Raw genomic sequence first — 22,595 nt, 5'->3', positions numbered from 1 at the left:
CTTAGGAACAAACAACCAGTCCGGATTGCAGGGTGCAGCTACATGGGCTGGCTGGCTGAATAGCGAGGACAACTTAGATAAAATCAGCATGTTTACAATAGGAATAATAAGCGAAGAGATATGAGTAACTGTAATAAAGATGAAAGTGCTTGGCAGCTGTGTCTGTGGTCTCAACTTTAGGCTATTTTAAGATTCTGTTTTGTTATTATCATGTTTTGAATTGTTTCACTCCACAAACAAGTTTTGTGTAAAACGACCCTATTTTTAACAGTCTGTTTATAGATGATAAAATCTCCAGAAAAGCAACACCTCATTCATAGACTCATTTTGTAGTTAGAAAACAAACACTTCAATTAGGCAGACAGCACACTCTAATTGAAATGCTGAGAATCCCCCTTCCCACCCAACAAACGTTTCCCCATATGCAATTGCACTGTCCAAGCTGTGCTAGAAGACTAGCCACGGTAGCTGGAAGCTAGCAGTCATGTTAGTCTAGCTACAGATCTTCAAACTTAGGTTGGAATGGCAAGGCATCCAAAATCCTGAACAGCAGATGCCTCCCTCACTTCACCAGCTGACAAACATAAGCAAAAAAACAGCTACAGCACAAGAACACTGAAAATCTCTGGTGAACTCCAATGTATTGTCAATTTATTAGGACAGTCTACCTGCCCTCCCTCAATCTATGAAAGAGAATGCGTTACACTCCTGACAGGTGATTATGTGATACAAATAGTCTGTTCACAAAACTATTTCAAACAGAGGGAGTTCCTAGAATGCAATCTAATAAAAGCAAAGAAATAACACATACAAGTGTTTAACATATATTAATCCTGCCCCAGCCCTGGCCCCAAAGCTGGATCTCTCTTGCCTTTCATTCCCCAAACATACAGGGAACAGGTATACGATGAAGCCACTGCTTAGCAGTACGGGAAAAAAGGTGATGACCCATCACCTTATTCAAATCTCCTCAGTGTTTATGAGTCTTCTGATTGCTTTCAGGGAGCTTTAGATCATTCTTTAATTATGGGGAAAGGAAAAATCACGTTTGGACATTTTGTTGCTGTTTTGCTTACTGAGGATAAAGTCTCAAAAAATGCAATGAAGGAGGGTTGGATGCAGATGGGAAAGAATTCAAAGGTGGACAAAAATACTTTAATTTATGTCTAAAAAGTGTGGAGGTGCACTGACCACAGCATGGGGGAAGTTACACAAACTTGATGTATTCAGGCCAAGCAAGCCATGAACACCACAGCTGCCACTACACTGAGAGACCACTTTTCTAGTCATGCAACTGCAAAACCAAGAATATGAGAAAATGGTGACTGCTTCTAAGTGAACAATGCACCAATACCTGATTCTCTCTACTTGTTTTGAATGCATTTGGCTCTGTCTCATCTAAAAATGACTATTCTTTCCATATACAGTATGAAGCGCAGGAAGCCACACAAGATCTTATCTGCAAGGGCATGTGCACTTGGGTGGTGTCTACACTGACAATTTAGGCAATTTTCCCACGGTGGGGTTAGCATCAGAGGAATAACCTTTTGCTAGTAACGCTGCTTGGAGTGATGATGAAGGACAGACACAAATGGTTTCTGATGACTCCTGCATTACTTAGCCCTGCTGTAAGCAAGTTGAGACAACACAAAGGTAAATATGCCTCACTTACGGTAGTATTTCTAAACCAATGGTGAAGGAATTTCTGAAAACCCATAGAACAGACCAAACAACAGAGTGAGATTTGCAGAGGAGGATCCAATGTCATGTCTAAGACAAATCATGGTGATCAAAGTGTAGATACATAATAATGGTAGAAATAATTGAGTAAAAGGCACATCACTTATTAATCATTGGGAACATCTGTTTTGTGTTTTTGGAATCACTCCTTTCAAACTTGTCACTAATCAACTTTGCTCAAACTCTCCCAATGCATCACTGCATAGTGTATGACATCAGGTTATATGTTTAATTACTTCCTGCTTAAAGAGCACACAATATACACAGCTGTCTTTGGGAAGATCTTCAGAAACAAGAAAACATGAGATTTACCAGGTCTACTTTCAAGAGAGCCTGATCTTATTTTATAAGGGGTGAGACAGTCAAAAGTAGGTGGTGATGCGTTAGTCATATGTAAAGAATTTTAGGAAGAAAGAGAGAAGTAGAAGTCAAGACTGGAATACGTGTGCATACAGGTGAAGGGAAAAGGGAACTAAAACAAACACTGCAGTGATTTGTCTTCCTCAGGTCACTCAAAGCAGTTTTAAACCTGGTTTAACTTGTCAGTGCACCCTCACAACTTAAAGATCCTCTACAGCACTGCCCAAGTTTCCTGTGTGCTCAGGCCACCCAGCTTCACCCGATTCTCCAGATCCAGCCTCTCTGTATGAGTAGGTCTGATGCACATTGACACCTCTTCTCAGAGAGCTCTCTCCTTGCTTGACAAGAGCCCAGTATTAATTGCAGAGTACTACCATCTGAATTATTATTTCCCAGCAACATTCAAGCTCTTTCCCAACTACTTCAGCAGACAGATGCCAGCAGCAGAAAGTGGCTCCAGAAGATGTGGTGCTTGGGAACAGGTTATGGAGTTGTCTATGGCCTGCAGGTTGGCTACCTCTGTTCAAGTGGCAATGCATCTTGCAGACAATGTGCAACTAAAGCAGTAGATCAAGTTGATAAGAAAAGAGGCTGAGACTGACACCATCATCTTTGCATGAGAAACATCCCTTGTAACATTTTTCTTGGTTTCCATATGCAAATACCATATGAAATGAACAAACCTTTGCAATTTAAGTGTGGAATTGGAGAATGAAGCAAAATCAGAGACTTTTCACTGTCCTGAGAATAGCTCAAAAAGTTCACAGTGAAGAAATCTAAAATCTGAACATCCAGTATGGTGATCAGTCAATTTTAACACTGATATGTATTGACACATTTGCAAAAATATATGATGTGCACTCAAGCACCACTATGAAGTAGAACTATAAGCAATAGCACCCCTGAAACAGTGTTCAAAACATCGCTACAGAAAAAGATTAAGGTTATGTTGCTGATTGAGCTACGCATTTCCTGACCTTAACGTATTTGTATTCCTTTAAGATTAGTTCTTTGATCAGCTGCTCTTATCACCGAATTATCAAACTATTTCTGTATTAGTATGCGATGCCGACAAAAACTTTGTATTCTGTGTCTATGGAGTTTTTCCTGTGGCTACTCCAACTTATTTTATGACAAATTTTAACAACTGATTTTTTAAATGAGATAACCCACACTATTCAAATTGAAACAGCAAATATTTACTGAACTTAATATGAAGAATTCCTTCCCTATTTTTATAAATTAACAAATGAAACATTGGTAGAAAAATACACTCAGCTTTTGAAAACAGAGAAGTCAGAATGAGCAACAACAACTTGTTAAAAAGTAAATACTCCCTGTTGCACTAATAAGCTAGACCTGTGTTCTTGTTTATGAAACAAACAGATGAAGGGGGAAAGACACACTGGTAGTCACTGGCAGAGAGAAGTTGGAGTGGGAGCGCTCTCAGGAATATTTCTGGTTGTCAGAGGCTAAAAAGATTATTTATTGTTTCCTTCCTAAACCCAGCTCCACTGCCACCTGTTCAGAATTTACTATAAAGCTGTTAAACAAGACAAGAACTTTGATGCTGACTGTGAAAACAAGTTTCACTGTATCTGACCTGAGCAGCACTTACTACTGATCCAGAAGCAAAGGAATTTGATTTTTTTTAAGCACAGCTATCTTTTACCTTTATAAGCTGTTTAAAAAAATGTAAATAAAATAACTCAGTGGACAATAGAGGGCATTCATTCCACAGAAAGACAGCCGCCACCCTTAGACATGAAATATCGCAGCACATTAAGTCATGAGACCCCGCTAATCAAAGCTGACAGGGCCCTGAATGTGATTTCTGCCGAGACTTAGCGATATCATGGGGCACTGAAGCATGCACAGCCTGCCAGACTGCCCCTGTTCATGTGACAATGGCTTTTATTCCCGAAAGAGGCCTGCGAGTGACAAGAGTCTCCTTTGTCTTTAGCCTCCCGCATTCGCAGTGCAAGAGAGGTTCATTCAACCAGCCCCAGACACTCTTTGAAAGGCTGAAGTGTAACATAAGATGACCATGAAACACTAGCTTGCCTTCTGCCTACCCCTCATTCTTCTCAAGCACAGCCTGGCCTATTCAGGGCCTCTTACAGACTCGCTCGCACTGCATTACCCCCGGTCTGCTGAATCCCCACATTGTCCAGGCCCCACCAGCAGCCATCGCCCTTCCCACAAAGCCATCCACCGTCACTTGGGGCTGCATGCCTGAGGAGCCACCGATGAAAGGCTGTGGTGCTGCCGGCCGCCCCGGTCCTGCCCAATGCACGGTGCCTCATGGCTGGCTTCAGCCTGCAGCCTCAGGGGTTCCCAACCCACCCTAAGAGGAGATGAAGACACAGGTATTTCAGATGGAACTGCCCGTATTTCCAATGGAGCTGCCCAGACATGGACATTACAACCCCTCTGTCTGCCCCTCTAAAATAGGAGTTTTCATGTTCTGTGAGCCATGAGGAGAGGACTCAGAAGCGCTCTTCACTGCTCTGTAGTGTCATGTAAGGCCCCACACCATATTACTCCAGCAGCTGCAAACCCCATTCACAAAAGAATGGATGAAAACACCAAACTTGCCAGACACCTCCAAAGAAACCCCACTTTTATGTCCCTGGTTTTTATTCTAATTGCCACTTCATCAGTTTGTTCTATGTCATGGGAGAAATACTGCCATCCTCTGGCCAGCTAACTCAATCCCACATCTCAATAAGGTGCCTCTTAAAAACAGCTACTCTTTTATGCTACTATATTTGACTAAAAGATTACCTCCACCTGCACCATCTTCCAACAAATGTACCACTGTCTCCACACATATTATAATCTTTCTTCTCATTATGAACTGACAGCCCCACAACACTTGCACACTGACACATGGAAGGTCTACCACTATGAGAGGCTGCACTCCAGCTCATGAGCAAGAAGCAGCAGCTTATCTCAACTGCAGAACTTTAGGCTGGTATGATTAACAATCTGGTTCAGCTTCTGCCCAGTTCTGCTATTAACATGGAGTTAGTACAGGCAGGCCCAGATGAGCTTCAGAAATACATAACTGCCATGCCTGTCCACAGGGAACTCTGGGATCTTGTTTTCTGAAGTGATCTTTCTCCAAAACTTTTGTGAGGGAAAGGAATGTCAACACATGGATCAAAGCTGTGGACTTCTAGGATTCAAACACAATAGAATAAAATGCATCAAAATAGTTAAATGGAATAATGAATAATATAGAATAAGTTTGGTGCCTTATAATAAATGTGGCATGTGGGTCAAAAAACAAATAATAAGAGCAAGGAATTATAAGGACTTCTGTCCTCTTAGATGAGCACGAGCGAAAAAACTTGCACTTGAACATGCCTTACTGTCCCAGCTGAAAGGTGGGGAAGAACAGGAAGAAAAGACAGGCCAGAGTCCATTGTAAATGTTCAGAGCCCTAGCTCCATTTTTGCTCCTTTTTTTTTTTTTTTTTTTTTTTTTGGGGGGGGGGTTAGTTGCTGTGAATTTAGGTATGATCAGTCCCCAAGGGGAATAAAAGATTTCTTGTTATTCTTGAAGATAATCCTGTTCATCCTTCTGGCAACAAAACAACGCTAGAAGAAAGTCATGGCTGAGGGTAATCACAAATTGAGCTTTCCTGTTCTTCACACTTGGAATGATTAGCAAATCAGCTTTTCTGTGGACGAAAGAACTGAAAAACAAATTCCACCAAAAATTTGGAGCTTTCCAAAACCAGATCTAGAAAGAACTGCATTTCTAAAAGACAATAATAAATATCTTTGAAGACATGGATTTAAAAATCACACTTAAATATAGTCAAATAATATACTTTTGTTAGGATTTTCAAACACTCACGACTTACTGAGCAAGAAAGTATACTTCAAGTAGCTAACTATGAACTTCTAATCACACATTAAATAGCTTATTTTCTATTTTCAAAAAATCAGAAATAATGGAATTCTACGACCTTACTTTGTAATTGAGCTTTAGTGAAGAATAGGACTTATAAAAATGCTATTTGATGTTTTTCTTTTGCTAAGCAAGGTCAGGCTGCTTTACACTGTCAAAGCAAACTATTTCCCTTTGAGAAAACGAATAAACTTCTTCTTCTTCTTCTTTTTTTTTTTTTTTTAATTAACAGTATTGTATTTTGTTCCTGAAAACACTCTCAAGGATATCAGCAAATGGTGATACCAGAGATGCTATAAGAAACCTAAACTACAGGGTGAATATACCAAATCCTGATTTTAGCGAACTTCTGCCAGTGTCAGTCACTCAAACTCAAATACATGAGTAATAACACATACACATAAGATTCCTCAAGCTGAGAACCTTTTGCTTATATGTGGGAGTAGAAATTTTCTAACCCCTTCTCGCTGCAGGCAGACTGGAGATAGCACAGCAGGTCTATGACCAACTACTAAAATCCCTTCTTTTCTTGCCAATGACAAGGAAGAAAAAACCGAATACATCTATCCTCTTAGATTCTCCAAATTAAACCCTATTAACCTATTACTTTCAAAGGTCAAAAAAGGGTTAGAGGAAGGACTCACTAGTATTCTGTATTCAGTGATTTGAAAAAATTAGGTTGAACACAGTCTACTCTTGTACATAAGAAGACCATGCTAAGCAGTACCATTCACAGTGTGCAGCTGCTGTGATGAAATGGAATTCACATTGAAATGCATCCAAAAAAGGACACAGACCTTAACAGAGAACTAGAGAGCCGGGAAGGTAAATTTATTTGAAAGACATGACCCACCTCTTTGTAATCGCCCCTGTGATAAAGATGACTGACATGTCCAAGCAAATAGTTCCGGTCTGCTGTATGGAGCTGGTAAATGCTAATCAGAGGGTCAAGAAGATTAGCTGGGCACTGGGCTAGTATTCTGAGTACGCGGGTCTGCAGCTTCTTCAGCTTCATGCCAGACTATTTAAAAAAAAAAAAAGAAAAAAAGAAAAAAAGAAATCAAACACAGATTTAGTAAAGATGGCTACAATTCAATGGCAGTTGAAAATGCAGCTTGTTTAAACAGTGGAAGAAGCCAATTTCTTGGGAAGGGATTCTCCAATTTCCCCATGGAGTCTGCAAGCAGAAATCAGAACAATATGATACACATTTTTTTCACAGCATCCAATTTAAAAACATTAAATGTTTGCAGGATAATTCTGGAAAAGGCATATGGCCTTGTGCAAAAGTAAAATACGAAACTGGAAAAATGCCCTCTTTTACTAACACAGCTATTTAGAAATTCTCCCCTCTAGTTCCCAGAAGAAATTCTTTGAATCCAGCAACTCCCCTCAAGGGACATCTCACCTATCAAGGCTAAGAATTCAGCTTTCATTCCCAGGCTTGCTCCTGGGTGCAGGAACAACAGGAAAAGCAAAAGCATTGTAGCAAGATACACAGACACAAGTATTAATCCTTGTGTTCTTATATGACCATCTTCTTATGACACAGGAATTTCAGTGTCAGTAGCATTTCACTGCACTTTGCAGATACTGTAATGGTAATGCTCTTTGAGGATCTAAATACAGCTCAAAGTCTTAAAAGAACCACTTGGAAGAATGGGAAATGAAACAACACATATAAAAGTATGTAAAGTAAAATTGTTAAAGTAAAAGTGTAAGCAGTTCAGAGGTAAAACCATATAAAAAAGGAAAATCCTGGTAGGTCAGAATACACGAAGCCATAAGGAATGGCAAACATTAGGATGTAAAATCTGATGACCCAAAATTACAAAGCGAATCATTCAGCCGCTGAAAAGTCGTACTGTTACCATTTTCTGCATTCCCAATGATAAAAGCTCCCCACCAGATGGTAAGAGTTAAGCAATCATACGGTAACTGGCTTCTATTTGCAGAACTGGAAGAATATGCAGAGCAGATTACTGCAGTTGGGTTTATCCTGACAGCAGCGATGTGAGTTCCAGTGGGAAAGCCTCCAGTAAAGCAAAGGCTGTAAGACTGATGCTTGATCAAAGTGGTTTGATCTGGAAAGATGGAAATCCCAGCTTGGAAGGGGAAACAGAGGTCTCACATCATAGTTTCTAATGTTATTTCATTTTCAGGCCAGCATCACTAGATCGCAACATCTCAGTAAGAATTTCACACCTTGTCACACTGCCTTTCTGTGAGGCTGCAGAGAAGACACTAGACTACAGAATGAAGTGAAATTGGGAACACTTGAGGGATATCAAAATCAATTGCCCTCTCCTTTCCCCAGGCTCTCTTGCTCTCATTTTCTAACCTGTTGAACAGCAGGATGCTCTTTCATCCAAAGCTGCAACTCACTGGTGATGTAATACCCAAGGGAATGCCCTTTCCCCTTCCAATCGGTGCTGCTCTCCAGTATGTCCAGGAGTCCTGCCAATGGGTCTTCCAGTCCTGCAAAGCCCCGCCCGATTTCTTCCTTGAGCTGCTGAGATACAAAACCACATTGTCATGTACAAAAAGATTAGTGAATCCTCCCTTCCCCCGGCTGTACACAAAGCTTTATTTTTTTTAATTTAATCTATTCAGAGAGGTAACTGTTGCTATTCAGCCACCATCCACGCCTCCAGTGACTTTTCATGTCATTACAGATTCCTTCATGGCTCACTGCACCTCAAACCCAATGGGAAAAGCAGCAATTGTCCACACTAATTATCCCATAAAGACAGAGAAGTTGTTCCGTGAAACAGACAAAGGGGCTTGGGATTTGGGGGAGGGGCAGAAAAGAAGTGAGCTGGAAAAAGGGTGTTATTAAGAAAATAGTGATACTGAAGGTAGATAACTGGGCTCAAAAACCTACTCATCTTCTAAGAGACACGCAAGTAATAACTCAGATAAGCCCCTCCTCCTGTACCACAAATGTTCATATTTGACCTTATATCCACTTCAGCCACAATGGCTCCTCAATATTTGGGAGTACTGAAATAGTTTGGGTTTTACATACAGGAATAAAAAGAAAGGAAGATCCAAGTTCACAATCTGTCATATTGCAATACTATAAATGTAAATCCATTCTTTGCTCGAAACCAATCTGAGCAAGGTATTTGCTGTAGGCTGCCTGCTGCCTCCACACGGCAGGCACTGCACACCTCAGCAGAACTAAAGGCTATAGGAAGGGGCTTGGAACTTGGGAAAGAACCACGCCATAAATCTAAGGAATCCCAGGGTGATGTGTTTAGAAATGTGCAGGAATTGTACACTCACTTTGTGAATGTTAATAGGCTACTTACTACCCATCTGGTAGAAGTGATAAATTAGCAGTACTGAGCAATATCTTTATAATGTTTACATTAGAAGTAGTTTCCAAGGTGCTCGGAGGGTTGGCAGGGTGAAGAAGTGGCATCCTTCAGTACCCACACAGGACCTTTCACTGCATGGTACATGTACTGGCATGGAGCAAGGCAAAAGCAGAGACAGAAAACAAGAAATCACTAAGAGCAGCTGCTCTCTTTCTTTTCTGGCTAAAAAGCAAAATCCAAAAGATGCTCATTCCTGCCTGCAGCCAGCACTTGTAATTTACTGTATATGATGGCTTCAGTCATGGCTTCCAATGGAAACAACATAAAGTTTGAAGAATGGCATGAAAAAAACAAAAGAAAATCTACAGAAAATTTGCCAATGAATTTGTTCTTTTTTTATTCATCAACAATATTTACTGGAAGACAGTTATTTTCCATAATGTCTTTCATGTTGGGAAAAACCACAAAACCTATCAGTTATGACAGAAATGGTTTCCTTCTCACTAGATTATCAAATGCAGTAAGAAAAAGCTGATGACTAACAAAGATGTGACTTTAGATAACAGTTTTCTCCCTGTAAGTACGTTTCACTGTGGTAAGAATTTGCAATGTTAAACATAGGGCTCCAACTTTACTGCAAGATTCTGCAGAAGGAGAAGGCAAGATCTTATCCAACCACAAATATCCAACACAGCAGCCAAAGGAAAACAAAGCAACTGGCCAACTGAATTGCACTGTTTATAAATGGCCTCTCTTTTTTTCTTTTTTTTCCCCAAAGCCCCACTTCAGCACATTTAGACTGAACAAGAGCTTTCACCACACCACTCAGCTCCTCCTTCAGCTGGAACCAGAGCCTGGGCTTTGGCAGGATGGTTGCCAGCAGACACCACGTCCTGCAAAAGCCCAAGTCTGCTTTCACACGCAGAGCATCTCCAAACACTTACACAACTGGCAAGAGTATTGACAACACATCTAGGCTTAGTCCTGAATTCCTATCTGCTCCACTTTTAAACAGGGGCAAAGCCTTCTCCAAAACTTCCTAACAATCTGAAGACTTCAATTATGATATGTGTTGTTTGAGGGGAAATAACCAACCAATGAAAAAAATAAAAATAAAAACACATGAGACACCTAAATCAGATAGGAAAGAGTGCTGTGCTGCCTGGCTCCTGTCTCTGCCAGAAAAGGATTCCTCTTAAACATGTAATTGCCATTTCCATTTCAATTGATTCCCATGGCAGGGAATATTCCTTGGGGGATTTCTACAGCCTGACAGATCATGGGAATAGGAAAATTTTGCTGATGTTCAAACTACACACTCCTTCATTCTGTTTTGATCCCTTATTTCACAGCTCAGGGCAGTGTGCTGATGCATCTATTATTGCAAAACTATCATTCTTATGTAGAAAATGATTACTTCCTATAACCATGTTCCAGGACTGAGGTCACATCAGGGACAGGTACCTTGTTTCTGATGATGTGCACTGATTTGAGACTGACAGGCATCATCTAATGGAGATGACTGATTCACATGAGTTAATAGACAGTATTGACTTACACTCCCACACAGCAAAAGGCAAAGCAGCTCTCTGCCATTTAAATGTCAATGAAGCAGGCGATGCTCTATTTAAGTCAACTTCCCTCATTTATTTTAACTGGAATGTCAGATACTGATGTGCTTAGGACAAGAGCAGCACAAGGCACTGAGTTACACGCAGAGGGCAGCGCAGCAGGTACTCCTGAAAAAAGTGCATTGCTGTGGGTGCACACCTGAAGATCAGGGCATCTTAGTGCTAGTGTGACAGGTACATGTCAGAAACTACTGGGGACATTTGTCCTGGGCTCCCCACCTTAGAACCAGCTGCTGCTGTGCCACCGCCTGATCTCACTGTGCCGCTTCCTTATCTCTCCAAAATTACTTTCCTCCTGCTTCAGAAACACATCCCCTGGGCTCCGAGCCGTGGTGCTGCCCACACCTGCAGGCAGGCAGCACAGGCTGAAGGACGGGCACTAAGAGGACAGGGCCTGCCCTGCTGTGAAGCCTCAGCACGCATGCTCTGCAAAACCATTACTGGGGTGATCAGTCCAGAAGCAAGCAAACTCAATGAGCGGAGCTGCCAGCATGACTCATGGGGATCCTCAAGCTTTTCCACCCTCAGCAGAAAAGCTGCGGTGCTCTCTGCCCAAGGACACATCGATGGGATGCTTTGTCTTTTTCAGAATATTTTTCTTCACAATCCACACACATCCCAGGGTATACAGCATAGAGATTTTGATGATTATTTCCTACTGTTGTTCTGCGGGATTAACTTCCCTCAAGACCTAACTAATACTATTTTTTTCCTCTAACTCTAACAAAACTTGATAGAAAGCTCAAAGCTTCCAAGTTGCTGAGCTCAAGTTTATGTCAGTGACGGGCTTTGGAAAGGCACCTCTCACACTGGGTTTCCAGTTGTTTAATTATTCAGGCTGGGAACCACAGACTGTAATCAGTAATGGAAAGTCTCAGTGCACCAGACAAGGACAATGACCAAACGCTTCAGATACCTAGGATGGAGCACGTACATCAACATAGCCATGGCAGCCGTTTCACATAGGGAACATTCCACAGCTACATGGTGAGCTGCTGGCTCTGGGGTCTTTTAGAAATGAACATTTCTTCTATGAACATGCCTGAACAGCACAGAGTTAAACATGGGAAACTCACCACCAAGCGGATACATCTAGTGTTTTTGTTAGTTTGCAAGCACCCAAATTTAGATGAAGTCTATTTTACTCCCTCTGAGAAATCTCCACGTAGAGCCCATATGGTGCTGTATAAAAATATATCACTAATTTTAGAGAGGTAATATAAATTGCATTCACCACTCTAAAAGGCAAAACCAAACCAAACCAAAAAAAGGGTAAAAAAAAATCTTGAGCACAAAGGTTTTGATATCATTCCACTTGGCAAAATGCACTTTTATGCACTTTTTCTATTGATTTCAACCCTTATTTTTTCAGCTACTAGAAATATTCTTCCTTCTTCCTCAAGACACTCACTTTAATGGATAAAAACATGTTCTAAAGTAAACAAAAGCAACTTTGATTTTTTTTCGCCTGTAACTCAGCCGTGTAAACTTCATCTCTTTTATAGGAATCCCTTCACTGCTTCACATCACACAGAGCTACCTTTTCACTTCTTGCTGCAAATGCACAGGCTCTTTCCCTGTGTGCTGGAACTGAAAGCAATCATGAAGAATTGCTGGTCTGACCTAAGCATTCTGCGTCTGGACATGCTCTGCATGCAGTTATTAACCACAGCGAGGAGGGGAGGCTACACAGCCTTACCTTCTTCATCTCTTTCTTTGTCCAGAGAAGCTGGATTGTTTTCAGCAGTAGGAGTGGGTCCTGGCCTGGAGGAGGGGGAAGAAAGAGAGAGAAGGAGAGAGAGAAAAGGGGGAGAAAAACAAAACAAAACAGATTTATTGGCTCTGTACAGGCAGCCTAGACACACTGGTGCATTGTTTGACTGAAGAGAAATCAGCTACTCTGTGCCACTGTGTTTGAAACTACCAACCTTCCAACTGTCAGTCAGGATTAAAGTGCTAAAACCCCTCACTCTGAGATCCTAACAAAATAACAGACACCATCCATGCACGGCTTTAACTAAACACCCATACTGGCTCAAATACTGAAAAGCTGTATCAGTGCATTTACAACTAAATCATGCTGCTGCTATGCATCAAATACAGCCACAGTGGTGTCCTCGTCAGCTCTCTCTTCTTAATATTAAAACAAAACAATCCCAGAAGAGTAAGCCTTTCGCAGCCTGTAAAGGAATTATCAATACACACAAACTTTTAACGAAATGGCTCTAACATGCAAATCTCATTGCACCCTGTGGATGGTAGAGGCAGTGGGTGACTTTTTGGGGGAGCTAAGCTCTGCTTGTCCAGCCCTGGCGAGCAGGAGTCAAACTCGCCCATGTCAGCCTGGGAGCAGGCTGTGCTTTGACAGCATGCAGCTGAGGTGGTGCTTGAGGAAGGAGGAAAGGTGAAACATTGCTGGGATTAGTGTCAAGCATAAAAAATAAAGGGTGGTCAAATGTTTCAGAAGAAGGTTGTTTGGAATTACTCTCTTTTTCTTTTTACCTAGGTATACGAAAACTGGCATTGGTTGTTATTTTCTACCTACTATTATTCATCATATCATTATTTCTGAATTAAATACTTAGGAATATTTAATTTTAAAAGCAGTAACATTTTAATACCTGGTTCTATTTAATTCATGGTCATTTACTTAAAAACTTTGACTCACAATATTCTGAATGGAAATCTTCTACTGGTATCAACAGTTTAAACATGAAGAGTGAATCTGAAAATCTACAAGTTCTCAAAAAACACTCCTCACACATATAGTGCACCTCTACTTATGTTTTCACAAAGCCAAAAGAAAAATGTTCAACTGAAAAGGAAACATCCTTTAAATCACCTTCTGCCTTCTACAGTTCCTAAATAACTTGTTTCAAAATGCTAGGTTTCTCATTTAGTATCCCGTCTCACTTCATATTTCAGGTCACAAAAAGCTACTTCAACTGTGAAAAGCTCTCCCTCATCCAACTCAACTCTGAAGCACAGTATTTAAAAAATATTTTAAGTAGCAAACTGATTATTGGTTGAGCCAGGAGAATGATAACATTTTTATTATCCACTAACCTCTGGGAAACACCAGCCAAATTGAAAATGCCACATTTACAATTCATAAGATACTATTTTCTCTCATCTCTTGCTGCTCTGAAATCTTGAACTCTCTGAACACTGGCTGTTCTCAGCTACTGCCTCTTCTTTGGAAAAAGGAAAGTCTCTTTTTACAAGAAAACAGAAAAAAATCCAGATCCCTTTTCCCCACAAAATTAGCAACTAACAGTGAAATTCAGCCCGTGTGTGTGTGTGTGCATATATACGCTCTCCACTTGGCCCAACTCCCAAAGAAATTTATACACACAGGGAAAAAAAAAGAATGCAGCCCAGTGTGTAACCAAATACACTGTAAATCTGAACTCCAATTAATGCAGCGAACAAGCTGGAATGATACAGGAAATGAGAGCAGTTAGGAAAGCAGTGTTTCACTTCAGATACAGCCAATAATTCAACTGGTTAAAATGCTTTCTAAACCTCAATCAACAAAACAAGCCCTGCTCTTACGTGATTTTTTCCTACCTTACCTCCCTGTTGCTGAAATCCAACCTCGCCCTTATTTCAATACACACTCGCATGAAAACCATCCCTCCAGTCACTTTTAAACACTTCAGTATCTTGCCAGCATGCTCCTGTGCAGGCACAGGTGAATGGGAAACGGCGTTGCCCATCCCTCCTGTGCCCTGGGAGTAGAAGTACCCCCAGCAGGGTGACTTCCCTACGGTGCTGGGGCAGCCAGGGCTGGGGAGCAGAGCCCCTCTCGCCTGCAGCTGCTCCTCTGGCTGCTCGGCCACACGTGAAGTGCTCGCTCCTGCGCTTCCTTGTGGATAATGGGGAGGCATCTCCCAGGTGATTCTCCAGAGCGGGGATTAAACAAGGAAAGAAAGTACCGAAACAGTACTGCAGCATGCTGATGTCCAAATGGTTTGGTCTCTTCCCTTACCAGGCAAAACCTTGGAAGTACCTGGGGATGAAACATGGTCAGAGGCTCTATGTAACAAACAACTGGCAAGCAGACACTGCTAGAGCCAAACAAATGAGAGCACAAAGCACCACTCTTCTTTTGCCAGCCCCACCAGAGGGGAAAGCCGCTATAGTTCACACTGGACATTGAGCTGTTCTACCTTGCAACCTCAAGCTAGGAAAGAAGATGTAGATGGGAAGGTCTGCATCATTTTGTCTGCTGAAAAAAATGAAGAAAAATTCCTCTTTTCATGCTCCAGCAGGATCTCTCTGGGGACTGGACTCCCCCCTTAGCTCTCCAGGCACCCAGCTCTCCAGGCACCCAGCTCTCCAGGCACCCAGCTCTCCAGGCACCCAGAAAGAGTGAGAACTGTCTTTGGCAGTAACAGTACTGTTAAGCTCCCATCGGAATACCAGACAAGATCCTGCTCACCCACATCTGAGAAAGGACTGAAGAAACAGCAGGAAACTAATGCCAGGATATCCAAGGATGAGGGACAAGGGCCTTATGAAGAGTTTCATAAGCTTTCCAGAGCAAATGGGGAGAGCTTGCTCAATGCAAAAGGGAGCGAGAAAGAAATAGAAGGGAAGAAAGAACAAAGTAAAGTATCTGAAAACCAAATGGTCATAACTGAACCACAAATGCATCTGGGATCAAATCAGGGGACAAGAACAAGAAAATGATTGGACCAACCTCCAGCCACAGCTGTAGGAGCAAGAAACAGCAATTACTAAGATAAAGATTGATAGGCATATTAACATGATAACAGAACAGTGTTTGCAAAAGCAAGGATAGGTCCTGGAGGCCAGAAAAATACCTTCTACATATCAAAAACATCAAGAATCTTTCTTTTTGAAGAAAAGTTAACCCCATTCAGTTCCGAGATCAAGCTTGAAGACGAAGCCCTTAGTCTGACATTGATCTTTTGCTGCTCCAAAGAAAGGGAGTTGGAACCATTAAACATCTAGTAGAGCTTCACCAAAACAAGATTACAACACTTTGGTGGAGGTTGCAGAGACACATCTACACATACTCCATCAAGGCACAAATGATGTAGATTTTTTTTCATATGATAGTTTCTCTAAATATGTTCATGAATTTTATTTATTTATTTTAAAGATATTAACATATTTCCTTTTAATATTTTTCATTACAAAAATACATTTCCTCTGCCCTGAATCTGGTACCAAAATTGAAGGAGATGGTAAATCAGATCTTTTCCAGTTCTCAATATCTGTGGTTACATTTCAAAACCATATAAACCACAAGGCTTATATTTTTGAGTTAGAAAAGTGTCTTTGAGGAAAGCCATAAACTGCTTTCTGTTCATTCTCTCTTTTTCCTTTGTACATAGATCACTCAAAACCTGCTGTGATCACAACAAAAAATGTGCCTGCAGGCTGGTGAGGTAAAGCAGTGGTTTTGCTATTGCATCCTTGCAAAATTCTGCTGTATTATTCACCAGTTCTGCTGAAATGCCCTGGCAAGACAAATCCACTTTCTGACTGAGGCTACTTGTGTGTCTCACATAGGGAAAGTGAGACATCAAACCCCAGAGGAAGAATTTACCAGTGAAAAATCTCTTAACACTTTTGCTTTGTGTCAAAAGCCATTGAACACCCCACGGCATGAGACCTGGAAGAATTACAGTCAATGAATTAAGAGATACAGAATGTAAAAAGTAAAAGCAAAAAAGGAAAAACAAACAAACAAACAAACAAATAAATAAAGGAAAAGGGGGTTATGTGATTGAAATGCAGGAACATACTAGGTAGTCAATTGCAGCTGAAATTCCTGGATAGGAAGTACAAGGAAGGTCAAGACTAATATGCAAATGCTTAAACCTTCTCTAGGCAGACAGCTTACACCTTTGCCTTGAAAATTAACAGGATTTTAATAAATGTTTAATGAAATATACAACAAAATATGCAAAATGTACAATACCCCTCTAAACAATCAGTTAATTTTTAGTACTATCCATTGTTTTGTGAGCCCCTGCAATAGATCCCTGAAAACCATCTTCTGTGAAAAGTCTCATCAATCTGCAAAAACATTTGAGATATTTTTCTGAAAAGAAAACAACGGTTCCAGACATTTCCATGTCAACAGAAATGCACCTAGTCGGTTTGCACTTAAGAATAAAGATCTATAGATGTACAGGCAATCTACAAACTGGCAGAGGGAGAGGAGTGAGCAGAGCGATATTCAGCAACCCCCTGTTTCAGCAGTGTCACAGGTTATTTAAATGTCATGATTGAAACAGAAATCCAATGAATAGTATACTACATGAATTAAGAATTAAACAAAATCTCTTATCAAAATCTACTTTGCCTCATTTTTTTTTCCAGAAAAGTGTCTGTGGCTCATATCAAATGCGTGCTGGATTTGTAGAAGAGAAGGCTAATAGGGAACAGAAACGCCACTTCGATGATGCAAAAAACAAACAGAAACATTCTCTTCAGACACATGTTCAATCTCTAAGAACAAGCTGACTTAACTGAAAAACAAAATTCCTCAATAGGAAATTTTAGATTTTCACACATTCTAAGTGTTTTTATTGTACCCACTTTTAATGAGTGCACACAACATAAACATTCCAAACTTGTTTAAATATTTTTGAACTTCAGAAAATGATTCCATATGGAATTTCTCCTGCCTATCTAAAATAATATTTGAAATATACCAAAACAATTTTTAGAATATACAGGTACTATATAATACACATTGTGAAATTCTGTGTTCTGTGTTGGATTAAAAAAAAAAAAAGAAAAAAAAAAGATAACCTATGAGAAAGTAGATACAATAAAGAATAAAGATACAGAAGGTAAAATGCTGTATTATTTTTAAAAAGCATGTTATATGCACTGCGTATTAGCCAGTGGGAAATGGGAGCGACATTCTTCTTTTGCTTTGTAGGAGGCTTTTTTCATAAATTTGTTCTTACCTGAATTTATCATAGAGTGTTGGGAGAGATACTTAACACGGTACACAACCAGTGGAGTAGGTAAAGATATCATAAAACTAGAATTTACGGTCACCTGTCAAAATAGATATTTTAACTTTCTTAAAAAAAAAAAAAAAGCAGAAGAACTGGGATCATGTTACTGCAACACTCTGGTCCAGCCACGATGTCCCAGACCCACCTTTCAAGAGAGGCTCCATGGTGTGTCAGCAACACTAGCAGGAGATGAGGCCTCCAACACACCTATGAATGAAACGGGGAAATCTTCCCCAAACCATTGAGACATTCACACAACAAGAGGTACCGTGCCCACAGTGCCCCTAGGAAGCATGCTCCCAAGGGCACGTTCCCTGCTCAGCTTCAGCAGCTTCCTGCTTTTCCCTGCTCCTTTTGCAGTAATTGCCATGTTTCAGCCTGGGTGCATCCAGCTCAAAGATGACCTGACAGCCAGGCTAATGCAGCAATCGACCTTCCTCAGTTTCAGAGGCAGGACCAGCAAAGGGGAGTCAACACATCAGAAGCTGCAGAAGCCATGAGCAGGACTTAGTATTCTGACGCAGAGCTGACCAGACCTTGGTGGATGCAACATCCTGAGCAGCAGGGTGGCAGCAATCCATGCCCTTCGCACTGATCCATTCTGCATTTCTTACTGAGAACATGTGTTCTAAATGACTTTTAATGGCAGAGCCACAATTTGCCCTTATTTTTCCAAAGAGTGACAAGGACTGTAGCTCCTTGTTCATCCACAATGAAATGCAACCTCTGCTTACTTTGCATTCATGTGGGTACAAGAGCACAGCTGGGACAGCCACCATCTTCTGCAAATCCAAAGTCTTTTTTTCACCATTCTCATTCAGTTCTGTTTCAGAATATAATATCACAAAGGATTTTGCTCAACAGACACAACGCTGTACCAAGTTAAGTTATAGGTGTGGGTGAGGAGAAGTAATAAAACCACATTTTTCCCCAGTATGAACTCTCCCCATAAAGAATGAAAAATCAGACAACTCAGCTAGCAGCCAGAAAGGCAGAGTTCCAAACAGCTGAGAAACCATGCTAGCAAGACTTGTGCCAAAACAAGGGCAGTGCCTACCATGCAGCTGCTATGTTTGCTCTCTCTTCCTGCTGCACCTCCATGCCCCAACACTGATGATGCTCCTGTGAGGTCAGGGACCACCGTATGCTATGGCTGTGGGGCTCGCACTTATCTTGGGCATGTGAGTATCTGTGGATGCTGCTGAAGCACTTGGGAAACAGTGCCCACGGTACTTCCCCCAGAGTTAGAGCTCAGCCAACACACTGCAAGGGATTGGAATGAGAGCATGGATCTGTTGAAGGCAACACACTCTGGGCACCCCACGCACAGCTAAAAGCCTCTCCTGGGAGCCAGTTTGGGAAATTCTCTTTCTGCAGAGCCTGGAAGGAAGCCTGCTGCTCTAAGCATTTGGGCTCAGGTTCACAGCAGCAAATACCAGCACTTCCTAAAGGTCTTCCTTTAACAGCACTTCCTAAAGCTCTTCTCTTCCTCTCGCTGTCCTGGCTGTACCTCACTGTTCCTAGCTGACATATGAGCCTCTGTCATGGAGGCAGCAGGGAAAATGCGCCATCAGCTGCCTGGTAAATGTCCACACCATCTCCTGTTCAGATCTGCAAATTCCCCTTATTGAGGATGGACTTCCAATGCATCCTGCTCCTCCCCTGCACATTACTTTGAAATGTAAATTAGAATTACCCTGAGGACAGGGAGGTTTTACAATCACTCCTATTTCAGATGCACCTGCACCAAAGGGGTTGTAGGCTCTTTAACACTTTCTCATGGCAGAGTCTCTATCTTAGCAGAAATGGATATTTCCAGGAATGATAGCAGTTCACTTCCAAGCACACTATGACTAAGGGGTAACCACTCAGTGATTCATCTGAATCCCTACCAGCTGCAGTCAGTAGATTCCCACTAAGAATAAAAGCTCCCCAGAGCTATTTGCTTACAGGGAAAGGTCGACTGTACCAGTGTCTGCAGACAGGCAGAGGAATGCTGCCATAAGAGCCCAACCAATTTAAATGTTAATTATATCCCACCACTGAAATCTCCAGTGCAAAATTTACAAGAGGATCAAATGTCACAAAACTATTTCATTTCAGAAGCAATAAATTGCTTCGCTTTAGCACAATTTCCAGAGTTCCAAAACACACTCAGCATGCCCAGCCACCATTCCTTAAATGCGTCTCCCACAAAAGACAAATATGCTTTTTAAAGGTACAACTATGTTGGTTTAGCTGAATTCAAACAATAAGGCAACGAAGCAACAACATGGAGAGGGTCCGTCTGAATAAGGTATGTCTGGCTCACTCCAGCCTTTGGCTCAGTTTCCAATTTTAGCTACAGCTTTCTAATCGACAGAGCTTTGAACTTCACCGCACAGAAGGCTTCAGATCTCAAAAGGGAAGCAACCACACGCAGCTACTGCAGTCTTAAAAGCTCCATACAGCACGCACCTCCCCTATAATTTTAACATTAAAGATTTAGCCCTTTGGGAGGTCTGTGAGTCTAGGTTCACCAAAGGAAAAGAATTCATTACATGTCCCTCCAGTTCTTCATTCACACATTTGGATTCACCTTCTGCAGCCCATGGAAGTATCTGCATCAGACAGGAAGAAAAAAAATGGAGATTAAAAAAAAAGAACAAAACCAAGCAAGCTCATCACTTGTAGTCTCCTGATTATGAACATCAGCTCATTTTCAGTAGCCAGAATTTGCATTTAACAAGAACGGTTCCTTACTCCTGAGCTTGTTGACCAGCTGTGACTGTTTCTGACGCTCTTCTTCCAGCCCTGGCAGCCTCTTATATGATGGTCTTTGTCTTCTGCTTACCAGAGAAGAGCCGGTCTGTAGGCACCACGCATGGGCCCTGGCTGGACAGTTCCTGCCGTGTCGCTACAGCAGATAAAGTGCCCCTGGCTGGAATCATTACCTTCACCAAACGTGAAATTCATTTCACGTTGCCTTCACCAAACACACCACCACAACGTTGTGCTCCATGCAACAACTAGAACTGCAAAATCAGTTTATGCTTTGGTTCATAGGCCAGACTGAAAAGTTAGGTTCCCCCAGAAGTTTTTTCTTCATATCAAAAGCACAGGGGAAAGTTTCTATTTAATTAAAGTTTCTATTTAATTAAAATAAGACATTTGTTTCACTAAACAGAAAACATATCACTTTGTGGGGGGTTCAGCATCTGGGAGCTTATCTTCTGGAGGTTCTTCTCCAACTTTCAGACAGACTTTGCATGTAGAAGCAGCAGCTTAGGCCAGCAATTCCAGAAATTGTAGGCTCTGGTTTTGGTCTCTTCTGTTAACGTGATAACATGCAATACTGTATCACAGGGTTAGCTCTACTTGTATTTTCTCTAGTATCTTTGCAAACCCTTATCGCAAATCAACTAAGCATTCAAAGCCAATTTCATGTTTCTCATTCGATTCTTCCAGAGGAAAGCTGGGATTCCTCAGATGCCATTAGCTGAGTCCACCCCTTCTTGGGATCACAGTGTTTAGCCACACCTCGGTCCTTACTGTTGACTACGTCATCACGGAAAAGTCAAAATTTAGACATCAAACAGAAACATGGCTGAAGAATGAGTTCCACAGGCAGATCACCCTCAGAAAGAGAAGCTGCTACTCTGGAGAGAAGAAAAGTGGAAATGAAGAATAGTGGGTAGAGTAAAAGTATATTAAACGCAATACAACTTTTTCTAGAAGAAAAATCCATTCTTTCTCAATGGCTGTAAAAGTGATTCTTTCACTAAAGGCAAAAAGAGATCACTTCCATTCTGAGAAATTTGAGTTATGAAAACATAATAGGAAACCTCACAATTTTGCTAATACATGCTCTATTTTTCAGTGAGTCAGAAGTTCACATTCTTCTAATGCAACCTCCCAACTGAAAACAATCCCCACACTCCAAGCAAAAGAATAATAAAGCACACATATGCTTCTTATAAAGCAGTCCTTACAAATAACCATGGGTTTTGTTTTCATAATGGCTAAAATTCATCATCCCCCCCAAGAAACGCAGATCAAACAAAATGCACTCTCGTTAAAATAAAAGGCTTGCTTGTATGAGCAGAACAGCCAATAACACTTTCCTCTTATTTTACAAGCACTTTCTGTCAGCAAGGAGTAGGGGAAGTTGCTTACCAGCCACCCCAGTCCAGACCTGCTGCTCACCAACCCACCCACAGCAGCCCAAAGGGGCACTTGCATTCTCTCTCCCACTTAGCACACAGACACCTGATCAACATCAAAATCTAGGCATTGTCCGTGGCATGTGAGCAAAAGATGCTCTTCAGATCTGGGGCCAAATGAAACAAATCAAAATGAAATCTAACCAAGAAGTTGCCAAGCTTTGGGCACATCCTTAGCCCATCTTGCGGCCAAGATGACCCATGCAGGGAGCACAAACACTCCTTCCTCTGATACAGTGGCCAAGGAGAGCATCTGACACCATCAGCCTGCTCATGCACATGGGTCATCACTTCAGACATACAGAAATCATTATCAGATACTTTCAATACGCCTTTGTTTTACAAGGAAAAGTGGACCTATTTTTACAGAATTCGCAATTCTAAAAATAACACTAACAGTTTGCTTTT

General features: G+C 41.3%; 1 protein-coding gene across 13 annotated transcripts in view; it reads right to left on the bottom strand.

Moving 5' to 3' along the window:
• The window catches only part of EXD3 (exonuclease 3'-5' domain containing 3), a 300,789-nt gene that overhangs the window by 195,086 nt on the left and 83,108 nt on the right, over positions 1–22,595 (bottom strand). For 7 of the 13 annotated variants that reach the window (XM_084494495.1, XM_084494498.1, XM_084494490.1 and 4 more), the window contains 3 exons: positions 12,675–12,739; positions 8,363–8,533; positions 6,875–7,042 (listed from right to left, as the gene is read on the bottom strand). In XM_084494495.1, coding sequence (XP_084350621.1) covers positions 6,875–7,042; positions 8,363–8,533; positions 12,675–12,739 — 404 coding nt within the window. Of the gene's footprint in view, positions 1–6,874; positions 7,043–8,362; positions 8,534–12,051; positions 12,139–12,674; positions 12,740–17,931; positions 17,960–22,595 lie in introns of those variants that run through there. The other 6 variants (XM_084494500.1, XM_084494491.1, XM_084494492.1 and 3 more) reach the window with 4 other exon arrangements.

This window comes from Aythya ferina (assembly GCF_964211825.1).
Source record: "Aythya ferina genome assembly, chromosome: 20".
Taxonomy (NCBI): domain Eukaryota; kingdom Metazoa; phylum Chordata; class Aves; order Anseriformes; family Anatidae; genus Aythya; species Aythya ferina.
The sequence above is the reverse complement of the archived record's forward strand: the minus strand, read 5'-3'. Positions and strand labels throughout refer to the sequence as shown.